The sequence below is a fragment of the Chiloscyllium plagiosum genome, chromosome 5, assembly GCF_004010195.1.
Source record: "Chiloscyllium plagiosum isolate BGI_BamShark_2017 chromosome 5, ASM401019v2, whole genome shotgun sequence".
NCBI lineage: Eukaryota > Metazoa > Chordata > Chondrichthyes > Orectolobiformes > Hemiscylliidae > Chiloscyllium > Chiloscyllium plagiosum.
This window is the reverse complement of record NC_057714.1, coordinates 1,525,718-1,544,879: the sequence shown is the minus strand read 5'-3', so window position 1 is coordinate 1,544,879 and position 19,162 is coordinate 1,525,718. Positions and strand designations below refer to the sequence as shown.

Here is a 19,162-nt window from a genome sequence, read left to right as displayed (position 1 = left end):
CAATTTTGGTGTCACCTGCACACTTACTAACTGTACCTCTTATGCTCGCATCCAAATCATTTATGTAAATGACAAAAAGTAGAGGACCCAGCACCAATCCTTGTGGCACTCCACTGGTCACAGGCCTCCAGTCTGAAAAACAACCTTCCACCACTACCCTCTGTCTTCTACCTTTGAGCCGCACCAGACTCACAAACATTTACTCCCTCCACTCAGTAGTAGCAGTCTGTACTATCTACAGGATACATGGCACAAATTCACCAAAGCTCCTTAGAAAACACCTACAAACCGACAACCACTACCAGCTAGCAATGTAAGGGCAGCAGCTATATGGGAACACCACATGTTCCCTCCATGCCACTCACCACCCTGATGTGGAAATATATCGCTGTTCCTTCACTGACACTGGGTCAAAATGACAGAACAACCTTCCTACCAGTGTCGTGGATGTACCCACACTCTTAATACGGCAGCTATTCAAGAAAACAGTGCACTATCAACTTCTCAATATCAATTAGGCATGGGCAATAAATGCTGGCTTAAATATTGAACCCCATATTCCTGAATGAATGAAAGAGCTGTTCCAGCACCATATTTAAACAGCACCCAGCCAGGTTTCCATTACCTGCATATCAGTAGCATCATCCTGCTGTCTGAGAGACTATTACTGAATTTATACTTCAACCATCCACACCCCACCGACCCCCACACTTGCTTTCCTTGTGCAGCAAAGCATCATGGTACCCGTTTCCCAGTCACCTTTGACCTTGCCCCCATATCACTTTTGACTCTCCCTCCAACAATGTGGCCTTGCCTTCTGTGACCCTTGAATAAGTGTCTGCCAATGTGGAGCTCCCCGACATCACACCTTCACCTGTGAACTGTCATCTTTGAGCCACCTTCCCTCACCCTTAATCTCCCCTCCGGTAGCCTTCACTCTCCCATCACTGACCTTCTCTCAATCAACTATTATCTCCTGTCCTTGCGTGGGAGAAGCCTTAAGCAGAGGTCGTCCTTCCCTCTACCATAATGTTCCCACCCACTGATCCCGTGAGCCTCCTTCAGGCTGCCAGACCTCCCAGAGACATCCAGGCCCTGAGCTCCTTCCCTGGGACAGCCAGCCCTGAGCTCCCTCCCTGGGAGAGCCAGGCCCTGAGCTCCCTCCCTGGGAGAGCCAGGCCCTGAGCTCCATCCCTGGGAGAGCCAGGCTCTGAGCTCCCTCCCTGGGACAGCCAGGCCCTGAGCTCCCTCCCTGGGACAGCCAGCCCTGAGCTCCCTCCCTGAGAGAGCCAGGCCCTGAGCTCCCTCCCTGGGACAGCCAGCCCTGAGCTCCCTCCCTGGGACAGCCAGCCCAGGAGCTCCCTCCCTTGGACAGCCAGGCCGTGACCTCCCATATCATTCTCAGCCTGGCTCTCCAATCCATCCAAGGCCTACCTGTCTCTATCTCTGCAATCTCCTTCATCTTCACTCCCAGTTGAGATAGCTGTTCTCCTTGACTTCTCGCTTCATGAAAACCTTCAATTGCTTCGCTATTGACAACCATCCCATCAGCTGTCAAGGTCCTGAACATTGGGATTTCTACCTTAAACCCCTCTTTCCATATCTTCCCTCCTATAAAGTGGTCCCTAAACCAATCTCTTCATTTAACCTTTGAACGTCTGTCCTAAGGTCACTCTGTGGCTCAGTGACAAATTTTGCATGTATGATGATCCTGTGAAGCACATTTTATTATCAAGGCACTTTATAAATGTAAGTTGCTGTCAGTGAATGCAGGCTGGAATGTCATTTCCTATCCATCCTACTATCCTCAGTCACTAGAATCATCCCATCACTCACCGATCAACAATCATCATTAACCATAGCTCAGCATTTCAAAGCTGCATCAGAACACTGCAGCAATCCTCACAGCTCCATCTCAGAGCCTTGCACACTCTGGCAGCTACTTACCCATCCAGGGTGAAACATCCCTGCTTCTGAAACATCCCTCCCTCTTGCAGGACAAAGTGACGTATAACCACAGGCAGTGGAGACTGACCAGAAAGGGCAGGAATATCTGTATGACCTCACACCCATAAAGGGGATGGTCCCTACGATGAGGAAGATGCTCATTGCTAAAGGAGTGAAGGAACAGCAAAGACCATGGAAGATGACAGCATCCTCAGTTAAACCCTGCCTCTCATAACCCCCCCCTTACCCACACCCCGGCCTGTACTGATTAACAAGCAGCGGAAAGCACAAGCAATAACACCTTTACTTTCCTCCCCTCTCCACAGCCTTGTCCTGGTTCCTTCCTCATTCCAAATTGCTAAACACCAGCTGGACAGTGGGAGCGACAGGAAGAGGGGGAGGATGAAGACTTGACAATCTTACTGAAGGTCACGTTCCCAGCCACCAGCTCGGATACTGGTGCTGCACATAATTCAGAGCTGGCACTTGGTAAGGCATGGTGGCCAAGTGAATTCTGCCAAGGTCAGGAATCGAGGGAGGTCAAGGTGCAGGGCTGGTGGTGACGGAAGAATTGGGCTGCGGTTAGTGGTGAAGCACTTCCCGGTGTGTTCTTCACCCACAGCTCAGGCAGAAAATGGTGTTGCCTCACCTCTTCAGCCTTCTCCTGAGCTTCCTGCTCCATCTCCCTCTCACGTTCCTGCTGCTGAGCTGGTCCCTCTGCTGGCGAGAGCTGTGCTCTCTTGATGGGAGGATGCATAGCGTGCAGTAGACCTCAGTGACATTTTACAGCAAATGTGCCAAGTGCTGCAGGGACCAAGGCAGCGAGAACCTGGTTTCAACATCTCAAATTACTGCACCATCACATTTGGGGTGGAAGAATAGCTTTTGGTATGTGCATGCATGGATTACACTGGGTGTCACATGGTGCCAGGCATTGAGCTGATGTCTCTTATTGCACATTAGCCACTGGCCGTGGAGGTTCAAGTACAATTGGCACAGTGCAGTGCCACAGACTGAAGGCCTCATAACTACTGCAAGGATACTGGGCATCGATTGGCACAGTGCATTGCCACACACAGGCTGCTCCTTGCGGGAAATGAAACCCCTTTTGGTTGTGGCATGGAGCCTGCAATGATGTTAAAACTGAATACACTGTGAAGATCTGAAGGTCTCTCCTAATGGATCAAGCAAACCTTTTCATCTGAAAAAATATCTGTCCTTTGCAAAAATGGGTCTAACCAATGCTGATTTTCAGCCATGAAAGGCAAGGAGGTTCTCAAAATGCTCATCATTTTGTAACTGCTCAGCTTGTATGAAAGCAAAAATATGGGATCTGCAACTTTATAAATGAGCTACTATCAACAACAGCATCTTGCATTTATATGGTACTTTTATGGTAATAAGATGCTGCTAAGTGCTTCACATCAAATGCATCTTTCGAAGAAGACTTTACTCAATGCTACAAAGTCTATTCAAATACAGTATATTTAAACTGAAGTAGGCAATGGGAAAAAAAATCATATTGAAGTGTCAAAGTTAAAATTGCAGGTCGTAAAGATGATTAAAGCACATTACAGTTGCAGGTTGTAGGCCATTTAACATTTAACTGCAAGCTGGATGGTCTGAAATGGATAGGAGAACAAAGTTTCTTCTCATCCAGATTAGCAACAGTTTATTTGCAGTGGGAGAAAGTCGGTTATATTTTCCTTGCATTGATGGTATATCTAAATAACCCCATTAAAGCTGTCACATAACAGACCAAACCAGCTTAAGTGCAAACATGTTCTCTATTACATTACTGACTGATTTAATAGTTTAAAACAGATTTAATAGTTTAAAAAAATTATACTATTCATTATAAATTTTCACCAAACTGCTGCTCGGCCTTCTATTTTCATCCCGCATTTTTATTTAACGTGATGTAGTTGGATGCACAGAAACAATTTTGTAACAGTGGAAACCATGGTTTTCATGTCTATGGATTATATTCCCTAGGGCACCAAAGGTTGAGTTCAGCCTGAGTACTGATGAGTGAAAAAAGTAAGGTTACCATTTCAACCTTATCTTGATACAATAGATTTAAGAATTATTCTCCACCCTCAGACTGAACTCTGAGCCTATATTTTACCTCAAGCATTGAAAGATCCCTGCACAGTATTCACTTTTGAGAAAATTAATTAGGAAATGCTGTACAATTACACGCCTTTCTCTAAGTTTCACAATGCTCAGTATTTAGAAACCTTCCAGAAAATCAGTTGCTTGGTGTTACATGAGCAGAAGCATGTATGTGCTTTGAAAGGCATACTCCAGGGATTATGTAACTTCTTGTACTAGGTTTCAGTAGAACAGCTTTATAAATGTTTAATGGACTTTTCATTACATTTGAAATAAAATATTAAGAGTACACACATAAAATATTTACAACATAGTTAATGGCCAGCTTTTGAAGAAACTGGATGACAAAATAAATAAAATGTTGAAAAACAAACTTACGAAAATATTTTTAAAACAAAATCAATAAACTTTAAGTCTGCGCACCAACTTTGTAACTTATCAAACATCTATGATGCATAATGTATGACTAACTGTGGCACTGTGTATAATGTTTAAAAGATTAATAGTTTCAAAGTGTGAACATTTTTGCTTTGCTGTTGTGGTTTCGACATTTTTGCTTCCTTACTCTTATGTCCCCTTTAATGAATTTCTCAACCAAATGTTTCTTATCTGGTCTTTTTCTTTCATTCTCTTCCTCTGTCTGCCTTTTCTTTATATTTTCATGCAATTTGACAGAAACATTAAGCAATATGCTCAAACTGTCATGTATTCCAGTAACGATGGTAAAACACTAATTTGGGAATAATAATTATGTTGATTACAGTTTAGTAAATTCCATGTGAGTGGATTAAGTTTCTATTTTAATTTCTGAAAACTGAGGTGTCAATCTTGTAATGCGTACTATAAACTTAAATATATCTATTTTGCATATTAATGCATACTGTATCATAGAGGGGCTGCAAAGAAACTAATTAATTAATAAATTCTAAACCATTTTTATAACACTGCACCATTTCAGTGTAACATGAAGGTGAGGTGCATCTCATTTTATTAGCTTAAAAAGAATCAGCATTGAATTTTACTTGGGTATTCTCCTGATTATTTCCTATTTTTCAGCCAAGGTTGGTTGAAGTTCCCAATGATCATTCATTTACATAGTTCTTCGAAGCGTTACAAATCTTTCATTGACATTACAGTGGTGGATTAGGAAAACTGCTGCAATTTTTAGATGTATGTACTAATGGTAATAAATTTTAAAATTAAGAGAAAAGGTTACCTGAGACCTTTTCTTTTATTTATAGAGGGCATGTGAGCATGGCTGGCTGAACCAGCCGTTATTGCCTCATTGAGTGACCTTGAGAAGATAGTGGAGAGCTCTCTTCTTAGAACTGCTCCAGTCCATTTGTTGGCGGTAAACCATAATCCCTTTAGGGAGGGAATGCCAGGATTTAGACTCAGTAACACTGAAGGCAAGGTGGTATATTTCCAAGTCAGGACGGTGAGTGTTCAGACGGACAGTGTTCCCAAGTGTCTGCTGCCCTTGCCTTGCTAGATGGTTTGGAGGAGACTGTCTAAAGAGCCTTGGTGAATTTCGGCTGGCTTTTGTTCTGTCCATTTCAACAGACTATTGCTGAAAACTGACGACATTGATGGGAGTACTGGTTTGAAAGATTTGTTGAGCTGGACATTCTATAGAACTTGAACTGACAACCTTGGATGATGGTGAAGCACCACTTGGAATTGATTTAATGTTAATTCAATTCCCTTACTCTGTCAGTGTCAGTGATCCTTTCCTATCAGTACCCACAATAAGGCACTTTCACTTCTGACAACAATAGATAGAAATGAGTGAAGAAAACGCAAAACAGCACTGAACTGAATTGTAATATTGATGTCATGGGAGCCTGAGAGTCCGAAATATCTTTAGTTACTGCCATAAACTGCATTCACTCACCACCAACTTCCTCCCCCTTTCCAATCTCAAACTGAACCAGACTATCACAATCGAGGGATTCGGTCCAATCCAGAACTGAGTTTTCAATGAATATTCTTTCGCTTCACAAACTTAGCCTCTACTACCACCAACCTTCACTTCTACCTCCGTTAACCTGCTTTCATCCACGTCTTCAACTCCGGACTTAATTATCCATGCAATCCTGGAATTCAAGGCAATCCTCTGCCCTCAGAAGCAAGTCAGTTCATCTGAAATTCTGCGATCATGCCTTAACCTGCCTGAAGCCTGGCTCACACACTGTTCTCATCTCTTAACACCTCAAATTTAAAATTCTCACCGTTGTGTGTAAACTTTCCTAGGCTTTCACACAAGTCTCCCAACATCTTACATCCTAGAAATCTGAATTCCTCTCATCTGTGTATTTCATACATTAGCTCTACCTTTTGTCTCACTGGGAGCAATTATTTCTTCAAGAAGTTAGGACCGAGTGTCTAACAGCCCCATTTCGAAACACTGTGCCTCTCTGATTCACAAAGGTCCTCTTAAAGCCCACGTCTTTTATTGAGGGCTTGGTCAACTCTTGTAAAACCAGCCACTTGTGCGCAATGATTGTTTTTCCCAAACCTTTGAGAAATGACTCTTGAAATGTTTCAAAGCTAGAGGAACAAAGTAGATTGCAATTATGATTGTTACCTCACATTATACAACCCAGGCATGGCATTGATTTCATTTCTTACTTTACTGAGTAGGACATTTGCAGAAAGATCGGCCGGTTGACTTATTTTCAATGCCCAGTATTCTTCTACTCACACGATAATTCTGAAAGTTCTAAAATGCTGAAATGCTGACCAGATTCAGTTGAGCGACAAGGCTTATTTCAAAACCACTCGCCCCAGTGAAACTGAATATGCTTCAAAAACTGCATGCAAATAACATGAAGAAATTCAGGGCACAGACTTCACAGAACGACTCTAAGATGAAAGAGAATTACTCAGGGAGATGATGACTGCAAATGAGATATGGCTCAATATTCGGTGTAGGGATTGCAATTGAAGATTATCCTGAGCCCATTGCTTCCAATACAAGCAAAACACAAACATCATTCTGCCCACTAATTTAAATTTTGAAAGCAGGCAGCCAGCACTAACCATTGTTCACCGGCTGCACGACCATACAGGGGGCTCAAGTCAGGAAAGGATAGTGTTAAGATTAGAGTGGTGCTGGAAAAGCACAGCAGGTCAGGCAGCATCCGAGGAGCAGAAAAATCAATGTTTCGGGCAAAAGCCCTTCATCAAGAAGGCTTGAAACATCAATTTCCCTGCTCCTCAGATGCTGTCTGACCTGCTGTGCTTTTCCAGCACCACTCTAATCTTGCTTCTGCCTCATGAGAGGACAGGATGAGTTCAAACGGACCCGGACTAAAAACTAACCTGCACCTCTGAATGAGGTGGATTGTAGTTGGAGCAGGTGGTATCATGTCTCTGAAAGTGATTCCGTCCTCGGGAATACACAAGAATGGACCCACATGGCAGATTATGGGCTCAAAGATATTTTCAACTGTTAAACATAGGTCTTGGTTAGTGAAGTTTTAACATAGACTGTTAGTTCCCTGATGGACATTCCGTGTCTGCACTTTTACAGCCTCATGGTGTTCAGTGCTGGTCCAACAGATCTGTGTGTGAGTGCACTGGACAACAGTTTAAAGGTAAAACAGCACTTTAAGTGCCAAAATATCAGACAGCAAGAGGCCAAATTCCGCAGCTAAAGTAATTGCGGCACTTTGAAGCACTGCAGTGATGAAGATATTCTGAAAATGAGTCAGAATGAGTCAGGGAATCCATATTGTGGCCTCACAATTTTCATTTTCTCCAGCATTCTCCGTTACCATTGGATTTAATGAAAGCTAAACTGAACTTTGCACAAAATGGAAAAAGATAAAGACCAGAAAGTGTACTTACACTCTTTAGACATGCCCACTTCGAAGCACTTCTGCAAACGGCAGTACTGGCAACGATTCCTGGTAACCTTGTTGATGACACAGCTTTTTTCTCGGTGACATGTATACACCATATTTTTCTGGATGCTTCTCCGAAAGAAACCCTGGAAGACAACAAAATAGAAATGAAAGAGTTTTCTCCAGAATGCTGCAGCACATGCCTTCTTAAACCAAAATACAATATCTGCATGAATAGGAGTCACATTTTCAGACATGCATCGCCCAACTGAAAATTAATTCTCTTTCATCTCATTAATTCAAATGGAAGTATCCTAAAATTGCACAGTCTGCAACAGTAGGGCAGAGGGAAAACTGGGTAAGCTTCAGAGTCTCCAGCATCTGCAGTAGCCACTTCTGCCTCATGAGAGGACAGGATGAGTTCAAACGGACCCGGACTAAAAACTAACCTGCACCTCAGAATGGGGTGGATTGTAGTTGGAGCAGGTGGTATCATGTCTCTGAAAGTGATCTCTCTACCCTGGAGGCTTCCTGCCTCTATTCCTGATGAAGGGCTTTTGCCAGAAATGCCGATTTTCCTGCTCCTCAGATGCTGCCTGACCTGCTGTGCTTTTCCAGCATCACTCTGATCTAAACTCTGGTTTCCAGCATCTGCAGTCCTCACTTTTGCCAAGCTTCAGAATCTGCCTTTCTGGAACTGGCATTAATGTTCTGTTAAAAGATGACAAAACTGTAAGTTTAATTCAACTTAGTGTTCCTCCATGGATGCTCCCAGATTTTATGAGTATTTTGTGGGGTTAGAGGGGGAGGCTGCTAATTTTTTTCTCTGGAAGGACATTCCCCTCATTTCACAAAACAGCCAAGTGTACCTCTGTTGTAATGCACCCAAAAGCCAGCAAATCCTTGCCTCAGTGAGGATGCCAAAGTATACCTGGCTTCTCCAGGCTACATGAAAAAATATTCACTTTGTTGATATTTCATACTTTTTAACAGTCCCTTTAAGAACCAGTGGCTGGGCTGTTCAAGAATCGAGAAAACTAGTTGAGGTTCACACAGTGCAATATGGCATTGGATGGATTTCAATCTTCTGGTCATAGTGTCATGAATTAAAGATTTTTCTCCCTTGTTTGGTGTCAAGGAAGTTAGTTAAAAAAGAAACCTTTATCCTTGTCTTAATTCACCCGTGGGACCTGGGTGGGTGTCACTGGCTGGCCAGCATTTATTGCCTGTCTCTAGTTGCCCTTGAGGAGCTGATGGTGAGCTGCTTTTTGAACCACTGCAGTCCATATGGTGTAGGTAGACCCACAATGCCCTTATGGAGGGAATCCCAGGATACTGAACCATCAATGGTTGGTAAGGAACGATGATATATTTCTAAGTCAAGATGGCGAGTCGCTTGGAGAGGAACTTGATGGTGGTAGTGCTCCCATGTATCTGCTGTCCTTGTCCTTTTAGGTGGAAGTGGTCGTGGGTTTGGAAGGTGCTTTCCAAGGATCTTTGGAAACCTTCTGCATTGCATCTTGTAGATAGCACACACTACTGCTACTGAGTGGAGGGAATGAATATTTATGGATGTGCCAATCAAATGATGGTAACACCACTGAATGTCAAGTTCTGGTGGTTAGATTATCTCTTATTGGAGGTAGTCATTGCCCAGAATTTGCCACTTTTTAGTCCAAGCCTGAGTATTGTCCAGGTCTTGCTGCATTTGGATATAGACTACTTCAGTATCTAAGGAAACGTGAATGATGTAATCATCGGCGAGCATCCTCACTTCTAACACTATGATGGAGGGAAAGCCAACGATGAAGCAGCTTGAGATGGTTGGCCCGAGGACACTACACCGAGGAACTCCTGCAGAGATGTTCTGGAGCTGAGATGACTGACCTCCAATAACCAGCTATGTCCAAACAGTTGATACCTCACACCTATAGATGCCAGTTTTGCTAGATGGAACCCAAACTGGGCATCAGTGAGCAGGTTGTTGCTGAACTGGTCTGAAGGTGGATAAATTACATAGACCAGATGGACTACATTTTAGAGCTCTGAGGAGATAGCTGAGGACATTATTGAGGCATTGGTGATGATCTTTCAGGAATCACTGGAGTCAGAGAGGGTCCCAGAGGACTGGAAAATGGCTAATGTACAAATGATAAGCAATGACCACCTCCAATAAGAGATAATCTAACCACCAGCACTTGACATTCAGTGATGTTAAGAAGCAAGGGAGGTAGAAGTTAAGAAACTATAGGCTAGTAAGTCTGATCTCAGTCGTTGGTAAGATGTTAGACCCATTATTAAAGATGAGATTGCAGAGTACTTGGAAGTGCATGGTAAAATATGGCTGACTCAGCATGGCCTCACCAAGGAGAGGTCATGCCTGACAAATCTGTTAGAATTCTTTGAGGAGGTAATGAGCAAGTTAGACAAAGGTGAGATAGTGGATGTGATCCATTTGGATTTCCAGAAGGTTTTTGACGGTGCGTGACACAAGAGGTTGCTAAATAAGGTAACAGTCCATGGTGTTAGGGCAAAGGTATTGGCATTGGTAGAGGATTGGCTGACTGGCAGAAGGCAGAGAGTAAGAATAAATGGATCTTTTTCAGGATAACAGCCTGTGACTAACGGAATTCCACCAGGGTCTGTGTTGGGGCCGCAACTATTCACATTGTATATTAACGATCTGGACAAAGTAACTGAGGGCATTTTTGCTAAGTTTACAGATAACCCAAAGGGAGGAAGAGGAACAGGTAGTGTGGATGAAGTGGGAAGATGCAGAAGAACTTGGACAGGCTCAGAAAGTGGACAAAGAAGTGGCAGATGGAATACAATGTGGGAAAGTGTGAGGCTATGCACTTGGGTAGGAAGAATAGAGGCGTGGACTATTTTTGACACGGAGAAAGGCTTCTGGAATGTGAAGGACAAAGAGACTTGGGATTCATTCATTTTGAGAGGGCAAGAATATGAGAGCAGAGGTGTGCTGCTCAGGGTGCATTAGGCTTTGTTCAGACCACATTTGCAATATCGTGAGCAGTTTAGGACTCTGTATCCTAAGCAAGGATGTGCTGGCCTTGGAGGGGGTCCAGAGGAGGTTTACAAGAATGATCCTGGGGATGAAGGGCTTGTCGTATGAGGTGCAGTTGAGAAATCTTGGTCTGTCCTTGATGAAGTTAAGAAGGATGAGGGGAGATCTGATTGAAACTTACAGAATATTGAGAGGCCTGGATAAATGAATGTGAGGAAGATGTTTCCACTAGTAGGTGAGATTAGTGCCCAAGGGCACAGCGTCAGAGTGAAGGGTAAAAACAATGACTGCAGATGCTGGATACCAGATTCTGGATTAGAGTGGTGCTGGAAAAGCACAGCAGTTCAGGCAGCATCCGAGCAGCAGTAAAATCGACATGTCGGGCAAAAGCCCTTCATCAGGAATACAGCCGGGAAAACCCTTTATAACTGAGATGAGGAGGAATTTGCAGCCAGAGAGTGGTGAATCTGTGGAACACCTTGTCACAGAAGGCTGTGGAGGTCAAGCCATTGAGTATCTTCAAGACAGAAATGGATAAGTTCTCGATTACTAAGGAGATCAAAGGTTACAAGGAACAGGCAGGAGAATGCATTGAAAACACTTCAGCCATGACCAAAAGTCAGATGACTCAATTCTGCTCCTATATCTTATGGTTTCATGAGCAAGTGCTGCGTGATATCACAGCTGATGACACCTTCCATCACTTTACTGATTGTAGACTGACAGGACGATAATTGGTCGGGTTGGATTTGTTCTGGTTTTTTATGTGCAGGACATACCTGAGCAATTTTCCACATTGTCGGGTAGATGCAAATATTGTAACTGTACTGGAACAGCTTGGGTAAGGAAGCAGCAAGGTCTGGAGCACAGATCTCCAGCACTCTTGCAGGAATACTGTCAGAACGCCCAGCCTTTGCAGTACACAGTGCCCCCAAGCAATGTGCAAATGTTTCAACATTGTTAAACCAAGTTCAGATTCCATCTGAACAAGAAATTACAGCCAACTTAGAAAATCAAGCAACAGCTTATCACACACTGAGCTGAGCTAAACATTATCAGTGGCTGCAAATGGAAACACCCAATTTCACCGATTTATTCTTTTCATTGGACGTGGGCATTTATTGCCGATCGCTGATGTACCTGAGCTGAGAGCTCAGAGTCAGCCCCACTGTCTGGAATCACATGCTGGCCACACCAAGTAAGGATGGCAGATTTTCTTTCCTGAAGGACGTTAGTTAGCCAAATGGGTTTCTAACAACAGTGAGTGATAGTTTCGTGGTTACCATTACCGAGATTAGCTTTCATTTCCACATGTTAATTAACTGAATTTAAACTCCACCAGCTCCAAGGGTCAGATTTGAACTCAAATCACCCGAGGATTAGTCTGGCCCTTAGGATTACACATCCAGTAACATTACCACTACAGTCATCTCCCTGACCACTTACTTCCATAAGAGCAGAAACATCAACCAATAAAACTGCAACCTCGTTAATGTTCTACTTCTGAAGGAAAGAAAATGGCAGCAGTTGCTATGACAAATGACTTGGCCGATTTTATGTGGTGCAAGGATCGACTTCGAATGCACATGGGCACTATTATTTGGCCAGTTCATTGCGAGGCATCTTGAACAAGAATGTTTCATCCATCAATACTTGCAGTAGGAAATATTCTTGGATAGGTATGCATAATGAGTGGAATCACATTAATCTGTTTCCTGTACTGCCTCAGATTCAGTTCAATTGAAAATAATGGCACCAAATGCTGGGCTGGGAAAATAATGAGCAGCTAATGCATAACCACTAGTCTGCTCTCCTCTCAGGCCAACTTCCTACTTTCGCTGAATTAACTCTCATGTTCCAGTGCTTTCCAAAACATGTAATATCAATCCATAATTTTACATTCCTGCTGGTTAGTGTGCCTGTATTGTGAATAACTTATTAATTTCATTGTACCTTTAGTGCAGAAACAGCTTACTTGGCATAGCTAATCTGTGTTGGTGATTATATTCCTCAGGGGTATCCTCCCATTCCATCAACCTCATCTCAACCCTGCAGCATAACCTTCTCCTACCTTTTCTCTCATCATTTTGCCTAGTTCCCTTACGAAAGTACTAAAGCAATTTGCCTCAGCCACCTCCATGTGATTTTGAGTTCCACACTCTCTCCATTCTGATTAATTACTCCTTACTGGATTTATTCATATCCATTTTGTATTGATTTGTCCATAAATAAAAACACCAACCTCTCCAAACCGTTAATATTTTAATAACCTCTATTAGGCCCCTTATAAATCCTCTCTTACGTAGAAAACCTAAAAGGTCCAACCCTGTTGAATCTTTCACAATAGCAGAAATGAGACCATTGCACAAATATGAACTCTCTTGATCAATGTGAATTTATCTCCAACGATAAACTTTATTCAAGGGCAATGCCTTTGTATGAAATGAGGTTGTGACTTGCTTTTTATTTGCTGGCCTTCCCCCTACATGAATTTGCCACACTGAACCCGAACTAGGTTCAGGAGGGTTCTCTCAGTTAGCCTTTACAACGCCAATATGAGCCTTTACATTTTGAAGGAAACAGTGGATCTGGGAAAGTTATGGGAAGTTGCATTGACCCATGCAGTCCCAGTCCTGTGGGAGGTTCCCCAGTGCTGGGATGGGATATTGGAACACTGTCGGCTAAGCACAGAAAGGCAGCCAATTTTTCAAAATTAAGATCCCAACTGGGGCCAATTCCTCAGGGCTGCAAGGAGCTTGCAGGTGGTAGAACTGCCTGTCAACATGTGGCAATCCCTCCAGCTTCAATGCTGCCAGTTTCCTGTCAGCCAACTCAGGGGACCATCAGTGCCAGAGGCTATGTGTGTGTGTGTGTGTGTGTGTGTGCGTGTGCGCGAGTGAATCCCAGGCTCTGTGTGTGTGTGTGTGTGTGTGCAAGTGAGTGTGTGCGTGTGGAATGTATGTGAGAGTGTGTGTGTGTGCGAGAGTGCATGAGAGTGTGTATGTTTGAGAGAGAGTGTGAGAATGTGTTTGTGTGCGCTCAAAGTACTTTCAGTGCTGACAAAAGTAGGCAGCTCATTTTTAATTCTTAATTGTCATGAAATCTTATCTTCAGTGAAGAAAGTGGAATGTGATATGTGGAATCTTGAGTACAAAAGGTATTAAGTAGGCAATTTATCGGTTGCATTATTTAAACACAGAATAGCTTACAGTATACCTTATGTAATATTAACTCTTCAAAAGAATGCTAGTTACTGTTACGTTAGGGTCATTCAGTGCTAAGGAGTGACCAACTCTACAGCTAGTCAGAAGCCCACACTGTAAATGTACAAATTATTCTTTAAAATGTGAGAACATAACTTTAAAGACAATTTTTTGGCAAGCTCTGTTTGCCTTGGGTTGTAATTGGTGAAGTTGTTTATGTTGAAACTTATCGTTGCGTCACATAAATATCACTTGAGTCATTTGTGCATAATGTCATGATAAAAGCAATGTGATTTTTCCAGATGTTCCCCTCCTCTGCTGAAAAACACACTACCCTAAAGTCACCTCTGTTTGAGGAACACTATACCCACCAACAGAATTCCATTCTGTCCCAGAGTTAAAAAAACATATATAAAATCATTTGAAGATGATTATATAGAATAGTTGCACAGAATTTGAAATACCATTGGTTTTCTTGTTTCGATTAGATTACTTAGTGTAGCAACAGGCACCTCAGTCCAACAAGTCCACACTGACCCTCCGAAGAGCAACCCACTCCCCTACATTTACCCCTTCATCTAACGCTGCAGGCAAAGTCCATACAGATAGTTCCCTGAGGTGGGAATTGAACCCAGGTCTCTGGCACTGTGAGGCAGCAGTGCGAACCATTTTGCCGCCCATGGTGCTGTATTGAAGAGTTCCAAGACAGACTTTATACCTTCCCTGCATGAACAATATGCCAACTAAATGATTGCTGACCAATTATAAACTCTAGAGATGGAAATGTGTTGGTTCACCTCAGTAATGATTACAGTGAAATTTAGGTCAATGAGTTTAGACAGAGCAGATAGACAGTAAGTATTTCTGTTGAAAGATGAATGATTACAGTGAAATTTAGGTCAATGAGTTTAGACAGAGCAGATAGACAGTAAGTATTTCTGTTGAAAGATGGGACAGGAACCAGAGGCTATCCATTTAAGGTACAATGACATCATAGGGGAAAGTGTTTTTTATACAGAATATGGTTAGGATTCAGAATGTACTGACTGAGGAGGCAGTGGAGGCAAATTTGATTGTCACTTTCAAACAGAAAAACAAAATTGCGGTGGAAGGGTGGGCAAGTGGGAGTGTCTATGTTCTTGCCACAGACATGAGGCTAAACAGCCGCTTCTATGTTGTAACCATGAGTCAGACATGATACGGAAGATGAATCAGCACACAAATTGCAATTATAAAATCACTGCAGTATCCTAGGTTGAAGCATATAGTTATTAATGTTAACTCAGCTTCCTCAGACCAGTAGATTCTTAAACACTGGTCTCTCAGTAAGGTTATCATCAAATGGACACAGTAATAAATATTTCAAGTAAAAAAACACAAGGATGGCTAATTATAAAATAATTCTTTGTAAATGATTACCATTAAAAGGAACTCATAATGAGGCTCACTCTTTAATCTGCCAATCATTATAAAGTCAGAGGATTTCAAATTTAAAACAGGCTTGATCTAAAGAGACAGTTGCTTTTATTAAAAGGGTTGTCAACCTTTGCTACAATGCAGCACTGAAACACATTCCTTATTTCAGCTTCCATTTTTCTTTGAAGTTTGGGGACATATAAGGAGTACTTCTGTGCTTCTAGCAGGGAGCCATGCCCACTAGTCACACGCATTAAACATTCATGTGAGCATTACATGCAATCCTCTCATTACACTGCATTCAGTCAAATGAAAAATCATGCAAGAGTTTATGACTAAATTTCCAATATACACCAAAATTACTCTTTAATGTATTTTTGCACCAACTTATTTTATTGTAACAGAAGTGTTTAAATTACAGTACTATATCTTCAATGTGATTGCTTAAGTGTCGAGAGTTGTTACCAACTTTAACTGGAATCTAATTGGTTTTGAACCAATCAGCAGCAGTATTACAATGGCTTCACATGCCTAGGCCATGGTTCCAAAGTTTTCCCTGAAGGTTGAAGTCTTTCAAAGCTGGTGACTATTTGATTAAAAATATGATGCATTATTTGCAAAGTTATTCTCAAATCACAGTTTATTTGTACAAAGGCAAGAAGGGTCTCAGCCAGTTTTCCTGATGCACTTCCTAGTTTATGGAACAATGTTCCTTGAAGCTGTAGGCTTGGGATGAGAGCTGAGAAAGTCTAAGTTCCTGGTCCTTGCTGAAGCTGTCTGGGGAAACCACCATGGGAAAGTCAAAAGGAGGTTCAGCCAAAGTCCAGTAATGTGCAAGTCAGGTGAATTGGCCATGCTAAACTGTCCTGCAGTGTCTAGGGATGTGTAGGCTACATGAATTAGCCATGATAAATGCAGAGTCATGGGAATAACGTGGGGTGGGTCAGTAGGTTTTGGTGGGGTGCTCTTTGGAGGGTCAGTGCAGACTCGATGGGCCAAGTGGCCTCTATCTGCAGAGTTGGGATTCTATGACTCCATGAAATAGTCTACATTCAAGCTGTTCTATGAAGAAAATGGTTACTCATGAATAATTTGTGACAAACAAGCCCAACATCGAATTCTTGGCTATTGAATCCTCAAACTGTAAGATCTGCAGAAAGATTTTAACTTCACTGAAGAGTGAAGTCAGGAGCCAACGAACGTCAAATTTTCAATTGGAATACTCTTCAGTGTCTGTACAGCCCATTTATAATTGAGACGTGTTTATTAGGAGAAGATTATGATGGATCCAACAAGCACCAGGGGAAAAACATCAAAAAACACAAGAAACATCATGTCTCAGATGGGCTTGAGACTCAAATTAAGACTTGATCCTTATCAATTACGTAAACTGAACCACCCATTTCTGACAAGTTAGATATCTTCTCATAAATTACTGCTGGCAATACAAGCGGACACACATACAGTATACTTGGATGATCATCCCCTTGCTGCTACTTTAATTGAGACATTAACTTGTTTATTTTAAATGGCTTATCTCATTCCTTAACATTATGGACAGAAGGCTATCATATCGATGCATTAAGGATTTGCCTGCTGATATTGCCAACAGTAATTTCTCAGGTCCAGTTTTCTGAAATTCTGAATAAATTGGCCAATTACTGTTTATAAGAAAAAAATTATACTATTTGAACACACAAATGTAGACAAATTAGTTAGTGCCACATTGGTCAATGTGCATTATCTTCATGGAAATACCTCCTAAATGTAGTTTGTATTATCAGTCAATTGATATATGTTGTCTGAAGCAACACTGCATTAAAACAAATTAAAACAGTAGAGAAAATGCAACAGTTAACAACTACAATTTAAAATCCAAAAAACTGCTCAAGAAGGATTCTACCAGAAGCTTTATTCCTGAAGAAGGGCTTATGCCCGAAACGTCGATTCTCCTTCTCCCTGGATGCTGCCTGACCTGCTGCGCTTTTCCAGCAACACATTTTTAAGCTCTGATCTCCAGCATCTGCAGTCCTCACTTTCTCCTAGAGTGTGAAATAACTAGCATCTGTATAACGTAGCACTGCAAGGCTCGAGACAACCTTTCAGTCCATTAATTCAATAATGGTATGGGCTAAGAAGAGAATTAAAAGGGGGAGAAAATAACAAAAAAAAACCTTGAAGGGAACTCAACTAACCTCAGTGCATAAGGAGTCAAGACAAGCTCCTATAAACTTTAGTGCATTTGCCTCCATCGTTTAATTTATGAAAATGAAATGGTTAGGCAAATACAAACCATGTCACTTCAAACTGTAATCATTTCAAGCAGACTTAGAAACATTCACTCAAACTGCATCAAGTATCTTTCCTAATCATTCAGGATGAAAATATAGTAACTTATGTTTAACGTATTCCACCAAAGGCATGCACATTGGGCAAAGAAACTGTAAATAGAGCTAATATTCAGAGCTGGAAAGGCAGCCAGCTCAAATTTTGGGCTTGTGAAGCCTGCAGTTTGGATATAATGACTAACCATAGAGCTCATAAATGGTACATAACTGGTAAGGGTCACACCAGACGCCATATTGATGATGGCATTAGTATGAATGTCTGCTGAAAATATGTGGGTCATCAATCAATACTCTAATCTGACATCAACACTATGAGTTTGCACTCCTATGTTCTAGCTAATGTCTTTTTTAATCACACAAAGCTGAACATGTGTTGAGCAGCAGAAAGGACTCCCACTCCACCAAAACTCATTAACTACTTTCTTGTTAGTTGCTGAGTGATTCCTACCGGCTGTACTAGAGTATGCTTTTTATAGGTATTGAAAGTTGTAAAGTCTACAGGAAATGCTTTGACAGATGATGAAGGTCTTCGTCCTAACTTGACAAATGAGAGAGGACAGCCAGACTTTCAGAGTCTCCTTTGAGTACTGGCATCCACAGCAATGATGGGGGCAGTCAGTGTTTACTATGGCAGTGAGCTGACTTTCCAAGAAAGAAGTCTGAACTTTCCATACCTACTGTGGGGCTTCTGATCGTACAGCAATTCTGGCAGGCCTTCAATGCACCAAGTGTAGTGCTCATTCACTTGCTACCCTCCAGCAAAACCTGCACACACCCTTACCCTTTAGGGAGCTGGCCCTCACACTATTCCTGCATCAGGACTTCTGCCTGCAGGTCCCTCATCTTCCTGGCTCACTGTCAGTAGAGATTCCCTCTAACTCACACACACTGATTCAATGTCAATACTAGTGGCTGGTGGTATGAGAACATGGGATGGTCTCTAATCATCATCACTGCTCTCCCATTCTCATGGTCATACTCTGAGAAATGGCTACTCCAATGATGATAAGCATCTTCTCCTCCCTGGAGCTAACAATACGGAATATCCCTGCTCTCAAACAATAAAGTACAGCTGTATTTAACTGTGTGTTATATTATCTATGATTCGGAGATGCCGGTGTTGGACTGGGGTGTACAAAGTTAAAAAATCACACAACACCAGGTTATAGTCCAACAGGTTTAATTGGAAGCACTAGCTTTCGGAGCGACGCTCCTTCATCAGGTGATAGTGGAGGGCTCGATCGTAACACAGAATTTATA

At 42.2% G+C, this 19,162-nt stretch overlaps 1 protein-coding gene across 5 annotated transcripts in view; it reads right to left on the bottom strand.

The window, feature by feature from the left end:
* Positions 1–19,162, bottom strand: part of LOC122549656 (retinoic acid receptor beta) — a 513,362-nt gene that overhangs the window by 127,418 nt on the left and 366,782 nt on the right. For all 5 annotated transcript variants that reach the window (XM_043689458.1, XM_043689457.1, XM_043689459.1 and 2 more), the window contains one exon: positions 7,915–8,056. In XM_043689458.1, the coding sequence (XP_043545393.1) occupies positions 7,915–8,056 (142 nt within the window). The remainder of the gene's footprint in view (positions 1–7,914; positions 8,057–19,162) is intronic.